Raw genomic sequence first — 12,158 nt, forward strand, 5'->3', positions numbered from 1 at the left:
CTCTGTGTGTGTTGCCCTCCCTCCCTCTCTGTGTGGTGCCCTCCCTCCCTCTCTCTGTGTGGTGCCCTCCCTCCCTCTCTGTGTGTGGTGCCCTCCCTCTCTCTGTGTGTTTCCCTCCCTCTCTCTGTGTGTTGCCCTCCCTCCCTCTCTCTGTGTGTTGCCCTCCCTCCCTCTCTCTGTGTGGTGCCCTCCCTCTCTGTGTGTGGTGCCCTCCCTCTCTGTGTGTGGTGCCCTCCCTCCCTCCCTCTCTCTGTGTGGTGCCCTCCCTCCCTCTCTGTGTGTGGTGCCCTCCCTCCCTCTCTGTGTGTGGTGCCCTCCCTCTCTCTGTGTGTTTCCCTCCCTCTCTCTGTGTGTTGCCCTCCCTCCCTCTCTCTGTGTGTTTCCCTCCCTCTCTCTGTGTGTTGCCCTCCCTCCCTCTCTCTGTGTGTTGCCCTCCCTCCCTCTCTCTGTGTGGTGCCCTCCCTCTCTGTGTGTGGTGCCCTCCCTCTCTGTGTGTGGTGCCCTCCCTCCCTCTCTGTGTGTGGTGCCCTCCCTCTCTGTGTGTGGTGCCCTCCCTCCCTCCCTCCCTCTCTGTGTGTTGCCCTCCCTCTCTGTGTGTGGTGCCCTCCCTCTCTCTGTGTGTTGCCCTCCCTCCCTCTCTCTGTGTGGTGCCCTCCCTCCCTCTCTCTGTGTGTTGCCCTCCCTCCCTCCCTCTCTCTGTGTGGTGCCCTCCCTCCCTCTCTCTGTGTGTTGCCCTCCCTCCCTCTCTCTGTGTGGTGCCCTCCCTCTCTGTGTGTGGTGCCCTCCCTCTCTGTGTGTGGTGCCCTCCCTCTCTCTGTGTGTTGCCCTCCCTCCCTCTCTCTGTGTGTGGTGCCCTCCCTCCCTCTCTGTGTGTGGTGCCCTCCCTCCCTCTCTGTGTGTGGTGCCCTCCCTCCCTCTCTCTGTGTGTGGTGCCCTCCCTCTCTCTGTGTGTGGTGCCCTCCCTCTCTCTGTGTGTGTGGTGCCCTCCCTCTCTCTGTGTGTGTTGCCCTCCCTCTCTCTGTGTGTGTTGCCCTCCCTCTCTCTGTGTGTGTTGCCCTCCCTCCCTCCCTCTCTCTGTGTGTTGCCCTCCCTCTCTCTGTGTGTGGTGCCCTCCCTCTCTCTGTGTGTGTTGCCCTCCCTCCCTCTCTGTGTGTGGTGCCCTCCCTCTCTCTGTGTGTGTTGCCCTCCCTCTCTCTGTGTGTGTTGCCCTCCCTCCCTCTCTCTCTGTGTGTGTTGCCCTCCCTCCCTCTCTCTGTGTGTGTTGCCCTCCCTCCCTCTCTCTGTGTGTGTTACCCTCCCTCTCTCTCTGTGTGTTGCCCTCCCTCTCTCTGTCCCCAGCGTCTCCCTCCATGCGAGGCTCTACTCCACTAGACGTGGCCGCTGCCTCTGTGATGGACAACAACGAGCTGGCTCTGGCCCTGAGGGAACCAGACCTGGAGAAAGTAAGACAAGGCCCGACTCTAACAGCAAACTAACTTGTTCAGCCCACCCTGTACCCAATATAGAGATACAGTATGACCACCCTGTACCCAGTATAGAGATACAGTATGACCACCCTGTACCCAGTATAGAGATACAGTATGACCACCCTGTACCCAGTATAGAGATACAGTATGACCACCCTGTACCCAGTATAGAGATACAGTATGACCACCCTGTACCCAACGTATAGAGATACAGTATGCCCACCCTGTACCCAGTATAGAGATACAGTATGACCACCCTGTACCCAGTATAGAGATACAGTATGACCACCCTGTACCCAACGTATAGAGATACAGTATGACCACCCTGTATCCAACGAATAGAGATACAGTATGACCACCCTGTACCCAGTATAGAGATACAGTATGACCACCCTGTACCCAACGTATAGAGATACAGTATGACCACCCTGTACCCAGTATAGAGATACAGTATGACCACCCTGTACCCAGTATAGAGATACAGTATGACCACCCTGTACCCAGTATAGAGATACAGTATGACCACCCTGTACCCAGTATAGAGATACAGTATGACCACCCTGTACCCAGTATAGAGATACAGTATGACCACCCTGTACCCAGTATAGAGATACAGTATGACCACCCTGTACCCAACGTATAGAGATACAGTATGACCACCCTGTACCCAACGAATAGAGATACAGTATGACCACCCTGTACCCAGTATAGAGATACAGTATGACCACCCTGTACCCAACGAATAGAGATACAGTATGACCACCCTGTACCCAGTATAGAGATACAGTATGACCACCCTGTACCCAACGTATAGAGATACAGTATGACCACCCTGTACCCAGTATAGAGATACAGTATGACCACCCTGTACCCAGTATAGAGATACAGTATGACCACCCTGTACCCAGTATAGAGATACAGTATGACCACCCTGTACCCAGTATAGAGATACAGTATGACCACCCTGTACCCAACGTATAGAGATACAGTATGACCACCCTGTACCCAACGTATAGAGATACAGTATGACCACCCTGTACCCAACGTATAGCGATACAGTATGACCACCCTGTACCCAGTATAGAGATACAGTATAGAGGTACAGTATAGAGATACAGTATAGAGATCTCCTCTCTGATGTCCTCCACCGTGGGGCTCCTCCAGGTTCAATAGGAATCCTAGTTTAGTCCTCTCTGATGTCCTCCACCGTGGGGCTCCTCCAGGTTCAATAGGAATCCTAGTTTATTCCTCTCTGATGTCCTCCACCGTGGGGCTCCTCCAGGTTCAATAGGAATCCTAGTTTATTCCTCTCTGATGTCCTCCACCGTGGGGCTCCTCCAGGTTCAATAGGAATCCTAGTTTATTCCTCTCTGATGTCCTCCACCGTGGGGCTCCTCCAGGTTCAATAGGAATCCTAGTTTATTCCTCTCTGATGTCCTCCACCGTGGGGCTCCTCCAGGTTCAATAGGAATCCTAGTTTATATGTAACAGTTAGGAATGCTCTAATGACCTCCTGCCTGATCTGTCTATTAAGATCAACAATCAGGATCCTATCCATTATCCAATGATGTGGACTGTTTGGTGACATAACGTGCACAAGCCCAGGCCTCACCATGACTTTCCCTTCCTCCACTGACTCCGACAGCATGAAGTCCTGAGCCAGACCTTTCCCTGCTAACCCTCTCCCTCTGCCTCCTCTTCCCTAGGTGGTGCAGTACCAACCCTCTCCCTCTGCCTCCTCTTCCCTAGGTGGTGCAGTACTAACCCTCTCCCTCTGCCTCCTCTTCCCTAGGTGGTGCAGTACTAACCCTCTCCCTCTGCCTCCTCTTCCCTAGGTGGTGCAGTACCAACCCTCTCCCTCTGCCTCCTCTTCCCTAGGTGGTGCAGTACTAACCCTCTCCCTCTGCCTCCTCTTCCCTAGGTGGTGCAGTACTAACCCTCTCCCTCTGCCTCCTCTTCCCTAGGTGGTGCAGTACTAACCCTCTCCCTCTGCCTCCTCTTCCCTAGGTGGTGCAGTACTAACCCTCTCCCTCTGCCTCCTCTTCCCTAGGTGGTGCAGTACTAACCCTCTCCCTCTGCCTCCTCTTCCCTAGGTGGTGCAGTACTAACCCTCTCCCTCTGCCTCCTCTTCCCTAGGTGGTGCAGTACTAACCCTCTCCCTCTGCCTCCTCTTCCCTAGGTGGTGCAGTACTAACCCTCTCCCTCAGCCTCCTCTTCCCTAGGTGGTGCAGTACTAACCCTCTCCCTCTGCCTCCTCTTCCCTAGGTGGTGCAGTACTAACCCTCTCCATCTGCCTCCTCTTGCCTAGGTGGTGCAGTACTAACCCTCTCCCTCTGTCTCCTCTTCCCTAGGTGGTGCAGTACTAACCCTCTCCCTCTGCCTCCTCTTCCCTAGGTGGTGCAGTACTAACCCTCTCCCTCTGCCTCCTCTTCCCTAGGTGGTGCAGTACTAACCCTCTCCCTCTGCCTCCTCTTCCCTAGGTGGTGCAGTACTTGGCTGGCTGTGGTCTCCAGAGCTGCTCCATGCTAGTGTCTAAAGGATACCCGGACATCGGCTGGAACCCTGTCGAAGGAGAGAGATACCTCGACTTCCTCCGCTTCGCAGTGTTCTGTAACGGTAAACGTGCATTTCATACCTATGGACATTTGACTGTGGTTGGTAGATGATCTTGGTTATTTTCATATAATCCTTCTCTTCATTGTAACATTTGACTGTGATTGGTAGATGATCTTGGTTATTTTCATATAATCCTTCTCTTCATTGTAACATTTGACTGTGGTTGGTAGATGATCTTGGTTATTTTCATATAATCCATTACATTATAACATTTGACTGTGGTTGGTAGATGATCTTGGTTATTGGTTGATTTAAGGAAATGTACTATCAATCTGTTAAATACATCCACGGTCGAGGTATTGAAAGTCTCTATTGAAATCTTTACCCGTGGTCTCAGGTGAGAGGTATTGTAGTCCATCTTTACCTGTGTTCTCAGGTGAGAGGTATTGTAGTCCATCTTTACCTGTGGTCTCAGGTGAGAGGTATTGTAGTCCATATTTACCTGTGGTCTCAGGTGAGAGGTATTGTAGTCCATCTTTACATGTGGTCTCAGGTGAGAGGTATTGTTGTCCATCTTTACCTGTGGTCTCAGGTGAGAGGTATTGTAGTCCATCTTTACCTGTGGTCTCAGGTGAGAGGTATTGTAGTCCATCTTTACCTGTGGTCTCAGGTGAGAGGTATTGTAGTCCATCTTTACCTGTGGTCTCAGGTGAGAGGTATTGTAGTCCATCTTTACCTGTGGTCTCAGGTGAGAGGTATTGTAGTCCATCTTTACCCATGGTCTCAGGTGAGAGGTATTGTAGTCCATCTTTACCTGTGGTCTCAGGTGAGAGGTATTGTAGTCCATCTTTACCTGTGGTCTCAGGTGAGAGGTATTGTAGTCCATCTTTACCTGTGGTCTCAGGTGAGAGGTATTGTAGTCCATCTTTACCTGTGGTCTCAGGTGAGAGGTATTGTAGTCCATCTTTACCTGTGGTCTCAGGTGAGAGGTATTGTAGTCCATCTTTACCTTTGGTCTCAGGTGAGAGGTATTGTAGTCCATCTTTACCTGTGGTCTCAGGTGAGAGGTATTGTAGTCCATCTTTACCTGTGGTCTCAGGTGAGAGGTATTGTAGTCCATCTTTACCCGTGGTCTCAGGTGAGAGGTATTGTAGTCCATCTTTACCTGTGGTCTCAGGTGAGAGGTATTGTAGTCCATCTTTACCTGTGGTCTCAGGTGAGAGGTATTGTAGTCCATCTTTACCTGTGGTCTCAGGTGAGAGGTATTGTAGTCCATCTTTACCTGTGGTCTCAGGTGAGAGGTATTGTAGTCCATCTTTACCTGTGGTCTCAGGTGAGAGGTATTGTAGTCCATCTTTACCTGTGGTCTCAGGTGAGAGGTATTGTAGTCCATCTTTACCTGTGGTCTCAGGTGAGAGGTATTGTAGTCCATCTTTACCCGTGGTCTCAGGTGAGAGGTATTGTAGTCCATCTTTACCTGTGGTCTCAGGTGAGAGGTATTGTAGTCCATCTTTACCTGTGGTCTCAGGTGAGAGGTATTGTAGTCCATCTTTACCTGTGGTCTCAGGTGAGAGGTATTGTAGTCCATCTTTACCTGTGGTCTCAGGTGAGAGGTATTGTAGTCCATCTTTACCTGTGGTCTCAGGTGAGAGGTATTGTAGTCCATCTTTACCTGTGGTCTCAGGTGAGAGGTATTGTAGTCCATCTTTACCTGTGGTCTCAGGTGAGAGGTATTGTAGTCCATCTTTACCTGTGGTCTCAGGTGAGAGGTATTGTAGTCCATCTTTACCTGTGGTCTCAGGTGAGAGGTATTGTAGTCCATCTTTACCTGTGGTCTCAGGTGAGAGGTATTGTAGTACATCTTTACCTGTGGTCTCAGGTGAGAGGTATTGTAGTCCATCTTTACCTGTGGTCTCAGGTGAGAGGTATTGTAGTCCATCTTTACCTGTGGTCTCAGGTGAGAGATATTGAAGTCCATCTTTACCTGTGGTCTCAGGTGAGAGGTATTGTAGTCCATCTTTACCTGTGGTCTCAGGTGAGAGGTATTGTAGTCCATCTTTACCCATGGTCTCAGGTGAGAGGTATTGTAGTCCATCTTTACCTGTGGTCTCAGGTGAGAGGTATTGTAGTCCATCTTTACCTGTGGTCTCAGGTGAGAGGTATTGTAGTCCATCTTTACCTGTGGTCTCAGGTGAGAGGTATTGTAGTCCATCTTTACCCGTGGTCTCAGGTGAGAGGTATTGTAGTCCATCTTTACCCGTGGTCTCAGGTGAGAGGTATTGTAGTCCATCTTTACCTGTGGTCTCAGGTGAGAGGTATTGTAGTCCATCTTTACCCATGGTCTCAGGTGAGAGGTATTGTAGTCCATCTTTACCTGTGGTCTCAGGTGAGAGGTATTGTAGTCCATCTTTACCTGTGGTCTCAGGTGAGAGGTATTGTAGTCCATCTTTACCTGTGGTCTCAGGTGAGAGGTATTGTAGTCCATCTTTACCCGTGGTCTCAGGTGAGAGGTATTGTAGTCCATCTTTACCCATGGTCTCAGGTGAGAGGTATTGTAGTCCATCTTTACCTGTGGTCTCAGGTGAGAGGTATTGTAGTCCATCTTTACCTGTGGTCTCAGGTGAGAGGTATTGTAGTCCATCTTTACCCGTGGTCTCAGGTGAGAGGTATTGTAGTCCATCTTTACCCGTGGTCTCAGGTGAGAGGTATTGTAGTCCATCTTTACCCATGGTCTCAGGTGAGAGGTATTGTAGTCCATCTTTACCTGTGGTCTCAGGTGAGAGGTATTGTAGTCCATCTTTACCTGTGGTCTCAGGTGAGAGGTATTGTAGTCCATCTTTACCTGTGGTCTCAGGTGAGAGGTATTGTAGTCCATCTTTACCCGTGGTCTCAGGTGAGAGGTATTGTAGTCCATCTTTACCTGTGGTCTCAGGTGAGAGGTATTGTAGTCCATCTTTACCTGTGGTCTCAGGTGAGAGGTATTGTAGTCCATCTTTACCTGTGGTCTCAGGTGAGAGGTATTGTAGTCCATCTTTACCTGTGGTCTCAGGTGAGAGGTATTGTAGTCCATCTTTACCCATGGTCTCAGGTGAGAGGTATTGTAGTCCATCTTTACCCGTGGTCTCAGGTGAGAGGTAGTGTAGTCCATCTTTACCTGTGGTCTCAGGTGAGAGGTATTGTAGTCCATCTTTACCCATGGTCTCAGGTGAGAGGTATTGTAGTCCATCTTTACCCGTGGTCTCAGGTGAGAGGTATTGTAGTCCATCTTTACCTGTGGTCTCAGGTGAGAGGTATTGTAGTCGATCTTTACCTGTGGTCTCAGGTGAGAGGTATTGTAGTCCATCTTTACCTGTGGTCTCAGGTGAGAGGTATTGTAGTCCATCTTTACCTGTGGTCTCAGGTGAGAGGTATTGTAGTCCATCTTTACCTTTGGTCTCAGGTGAGAGGTATTGTAGTCCATCTTTACCTGTGGTCTCAGGTGAGAGGTATTGTAGTCCATCTTTACCTGTGGTCTCAGGTGAGAGGTATTGTAGTCCATCTTTACCCGTGGTCTCAGGTGAGAGGTATTGTAGTCCATCTTTACCTGTGGTCTCAGGTGAGAGGTATTGTAGTCCATCTTTACCTGTGGTCTCAGGTGAGAGGTATTGTAGTCCATCTTTACCTGTGGTCTCAGGTGAGAGGTATTGTAGTCCATCTTTACCTGTGGTCTCAGGTGAGAGGTATTGTAGTCCATCTTTACCTGTGGTCTCAGGTGAGAGGTATTGTAGTCCATCTTTACCCGTGGTCTCAGGTGAGAGGTATTGTAGTCCATCTTTACCTGTGGTCTCAGGTGAGAGGTATTGTAGTCCATCTTTACCTGTGGTCTCAGGTGAGAGGTATTGTAGTCCATCTTTACCTGTGGTCTCAGGTGAGAGGTATTGTAGTCCATCTTTACCTGTGGTCTCAGGTGAGAGGTATTGTAGTCCATCTTTACCTGTGGTCTCAGGTGAGAGGTATTGTAGTCCATCTTTACCTGTGGTCTCAGGTGAGAGGTATTGTAGTCCATCTTTACCTGTGGTCTCAGGTGAGAGGTATTGTAGTCCATCTTTACCCGTGGTCTCAGGTGAGAGGTATTGTAGTCCATCTTTACCTGTGGTCTCAGGTGAGAGGTATTGTAGTCCATCTTTACCTGTGGTCTCAGGTGAGAGGTATTGTAGTCCATCTTTACCTGTGGTCTCAGGTGAGAGGTATTGTAGTCCATCTTTACCTGTGGTCTCAGGTGAGAGGTATTGTAGTCCATCTTTACCTGTGGTCTCAGGTGAGAGGTATTGTAGTCCATCTTTACCTGTGGTCTCAGGTGAGAGGTATTGTAGTCCATCTTTACCTGTGGTCTCAGGTGAGAGGTATTGTAGTCCATCTTTACCTGTGGTCTCAGGTGAGAGGTATTGTAGTACATCTTTACCTGTGGTCTCAGGTGAGAGGTATTGTAGTCCATCTTTACCTGTGGTCTCAGGTGAGAGGTATTGTAGTACATCTTTACCTGTGGTCTCAGGTGAGAGGTATTGTAGTCCATCTTTACCTGTGGTCTCAGGTGAGAGGTATTGTAGTCCATCTTTACCTGTGGTCTCAGGTGAGAGGTATTGTAGTACATCTTTACCTGTGGTCTCAGGTGAGAGATATTGAAGTCCATCTTTACCTGTGGTCTCAGGTGAGAGGTATTGTAGTCCATCTTTACCTGTGGTCTCAGGTGAGAGGTATTGTAGTCCATCTTTACCCGTGGTCTCAGGTGAGAGGTATTGTAGTCCATCTTTACCTGTGGTCTCAGGTGAGAGGTATTGTAGTCCATCTTTACCTGTGGTCTCAGGTGAGAGGTATTGTAGTCCATCTTTACCTGTGGTCTCAGGTGAGAGGTATTGTAGTCCATCTTTACCCGTGGTCTCAGGTGAGAGGTATTGTAGTCCATCTTTACCCGTGGTCTCAGGTGAGAGGTATTGTAGTCCATCTTTACCTGTGGTCTCAGGTGAGAGGTATTGTAGTCCATCTTTACCCGTGGTCTCAGGTGAGAGGTAGTGTAGTCCATCTTTACCTGTGGTCTCAGGTGAGAGGTATTGTAGTCCATCTTTACCCATGGTCTCAGGTGAGAGGTATTGTAGTCCATCTTTACCCGTGGTCTCAGGTGAGAGGTATTGTAGTCCATCTTTACCTGTGGTCTCAGGTGAGAGGTATTGTAGTCGATCTTTACCTGTGGTCTCAGGTGAGAGGTATTGTAGTCCATCTTTACCTGTGGTCTCAGGTGAGAGGTATTGTAGTCCATCTTTACCTGTGGTCTCAGGTGAGAGGTATTGTAGTCCATCTTTACCTTTGGTCTCAGGTGAGAGGTATTGTAGTCCATCTTTACCTGTGGTCTCAGGTGAGAGGTATTGTAGTCCATCTTTACCTGTGGTCTCAGGTGAGAGGTATTGTAGTCCATCTTTACCCGTGGTCTCAGGTGAGAGGTATTGTAGTCCATCTTTACCCATGGTCTCAGGTGAGAGGTATTGTAGTCCATCTTTACCCGTGGTCTCAGGTGAGAGGTATTGTAGTCCATCTTTACCTGTGGTCTCAGGTGAGAGGTATTGTAGTCCATCTTTACCTGTGGTCTCAGGTGAGAGGTATTGTAGTCCATCTTTACCTTTGGTCTCAGGTGAGAGGTATTGTAGTCCATCTTTACCTGTGGTCTCAGGTGAGAGGTATTGTAGTCCATCTTTACCTGTGGTCTCAGGTGAGAGGTATTGTAGTCCATCTTTACCCGTGGTCTCAGGTGAGAGGTATTGTAGTCCATCTTTACCTGTGGTCTCAGGTGAGAGGTATTGTAGTCCATCTTTACCTGTGGTCTCAGGTGAGAGGTATTGTAGTCCATCTTTACCTGTGGTCTCAGGTGAGAGGTATTGTAGTCCATCTTTACCTGTGGTCTCAGGTGAGAGGTATTGTAGTCCATCTTTACCTGTGGTCTCAGGTGAGAGGTATTGTAGTCCATCTTTACCTGTGGTCTCAGGTGAGAGGTATTGTAGTCCATCTTTACCTGTGGTCTCAGGTGAGAGGTATTGTAGTCCATCTTTACCTGTGGTCTCAGGTGAGAGGTATTGTAGTCCATCTTTACCTGTGGTCTCAGGTGAGAGGTATTGTAGTCCATCTTTACCTGTGGTCTCAGGTGAGAGGTATTGTAGTCCATCTTTACCTGTGGTCTCAGGTGAGAGGTATTGTAGTCCATCTTTACCTGTGGTCTCAGGTGAGAGGTATTGTAGTCCATCTTTACCCGTGGTCTCAGGTGAGAGGTATTGTAGTCCATCTTTACCCGTGGTCTCAGGTGAGAGGTATTGTAGTCCATCTTTACCTGTGGTCTCAGGTGAGAGGTATTGTAGTCCATCTTTACCTGTGGTCTCAGGTGAGAGGTATTGTAGTCCATCTTTACCTGTGGTCTCAGGTGAGAGGTATTGTAGTCCATCTTTACCTGTGGTCTCAGGTGAGAGGTATTGTAGTCCATCTTTACCTGTGGTCTCAGGTGAGAGGTATTGTAGTCCATCTTTACCTGTGGTCTCAGGTGAGAGGTATTGTAGTCCATCTTTACCTGTGGTCTCAGGTGAGAGGTATTGTAGTCCATCTTTACCTGTGGTCTCAGGTGAGAGGTATTGTAGTCCATCTTTACCTGTGGTCTCAGGTGAGAGGTATTGTAGTACATCTTTACCTGTGGTCTCAGGTGAGAGGTATTGTAGTCCATCTTTACCTGTGGTCTCAGGTGAGAGGTATTGTAGTCCATCTTTACCTGTGGTCTCAGGTGAGAGGTATTGTAGTACATCTTTACCTGTGGTCTCAGGTGAGAGATATTGAAGTCCATCTTTACCTGTGGTCTCAGGTGAGAGGTATTGTAGTCCATCTTTACCTGTGGTCTCAGGTGAGAGGTATTGTAGTCCATCTTTACCCATGGTCTCAGGTGAGAGGTATTGTAGTCCATCTTTACCTGTGGTCTCAGGTGAGAGGTATTGTAGTCCATCTTTACCTGTGGTCTCAGGTGAGAGGTATTGTAGTCCATCTTTACCTGTGGTCTCAGGTGAGAGGTATTGTAGTCCATCTTTACCCGTGGTCTCAGGTGAGAGGTATTGTAGTCCATCTTTACCCGTGGTCTCAGGTGAGAGGTATTGTAGTCCATCTTTACCTGTGGTCTCAGGTGAGAGGTATTGTAGTCCATCTTTACCCATGGTCTCAGGTGAGAGGTATTGTAGTCCATCTTTACCTGTGGTCTCAGGTGAGAGGTATTGTAGTCCATCTTTACCTGTGGTCTCAGGTGAGAGGTATTGTAGTCCATCTTTACCTGTGGTCTCAGGTGAGAGGTATTGTAGTCCATCTTTACCTGTGGTCTCAGGTGAGAGGTATTGAAGTCCATCTTTACCTGTGGTCTCAGGTGAGAGGTATTGTAGTCCATCTTTACCTGTGGTCTCAGGTGAGAGGTATTGAAGTCCATCTTTACCTGTGGTCTCAGGTGAGAGGTATTGTAGTCCATCTTTACCCGTGGTCTCAGGTGAGAGGTATTGTAGTCCATCTTTACCTGTGGTCTCAGGTGAGAGGTATTGTAGTCCATCTTTACCTGTGGTCTCAGGTGAGAGGTATTGTAGTCCATCTTTACCTGTGGTCTCAGGTGAGAGGTATTGTAGTCCATCTTTACCTGTGGTCTCAGGTGAGAGGTATTGTAGTCCATCTTTACCTGTGGTCTCAGGTGAGAGGTATTGTAGTCCATCTTTACCTGTGGTCTCAGGTGAGAGGTATTGTAGTCCATCTTTACCCGTGGTCTCAGGTGAGAGGTATTGTAGTCCATCTTTACCTGTGGTCTCAGGTGAGAGATATTGAAGTCCATCTTTACCTGTGGTCTCAGGTGAGAGGTATTGTAGTCCATCTTTACCTGTGGTCTCAGGTGAGAGGTATTGTAGTCCATCTTTACCCATGGTCTCAGGTGAGAGGTATTGTAGTCCATCTTTACCTGTGGTCTCAGGTGAGAGGTATTGTAGTCCATCTTTACCTGTGGTCTCAGGTGAGAGGTATTGTAGTCCATCTTTACCTGTGGTCTCAGGTGAGAGGTATTGTAGTCCATCTTTACCCGTGGTCTCAGGTGAGAGGTATTGTAGT

The 12,158-nt window shown here is 48.8% G+C and overlaps 1 protein-coding gene across 6 annotated transcripts in view; it reads left to right on the top strand.

Moving 5' to 3' along the window:
* The window catches only part of LOC139571652 (ryanodine receptor 2-like), a 216,717-nt gene that overhangs the window by 32,941 nt on the left and 171,618 nt on the right, over positions 1 to 12,158 (top strand). For all 6 annotated transcript variants that reach the window (XM_071394720.1, XM_071394716.1, XM_071394717.1 and 3 more), the window contains 2 exons: positions 1,339 to 1,442; positions 3,947 to 4,082. In XM_071394720.1, coding sequence (XP_071250821.1) covers positions 1,339 to 1,442; positions 3,947 to 4,082 — 240 coding nt within the window. The remainder of the gene's footprint in view (positions 1 to 1,338; positions 1,443 to 3,946; positions 4,083 to 12,158) is intronic.

This window comes from Salvelinus alpinus, chromosome 3 (assembly GCF_045679555.1).
Source record: "Salvelinus alpinus chromosome 3, SLU_Salpinus.1, whole genome shotgun sequence".
Lineage (NCBI taxonomy): Eukaryota > Metazoa > Chordata > Actinopteri > Salmoniformes > Salmonidae > Salvelinus > Salvelinus alpinus.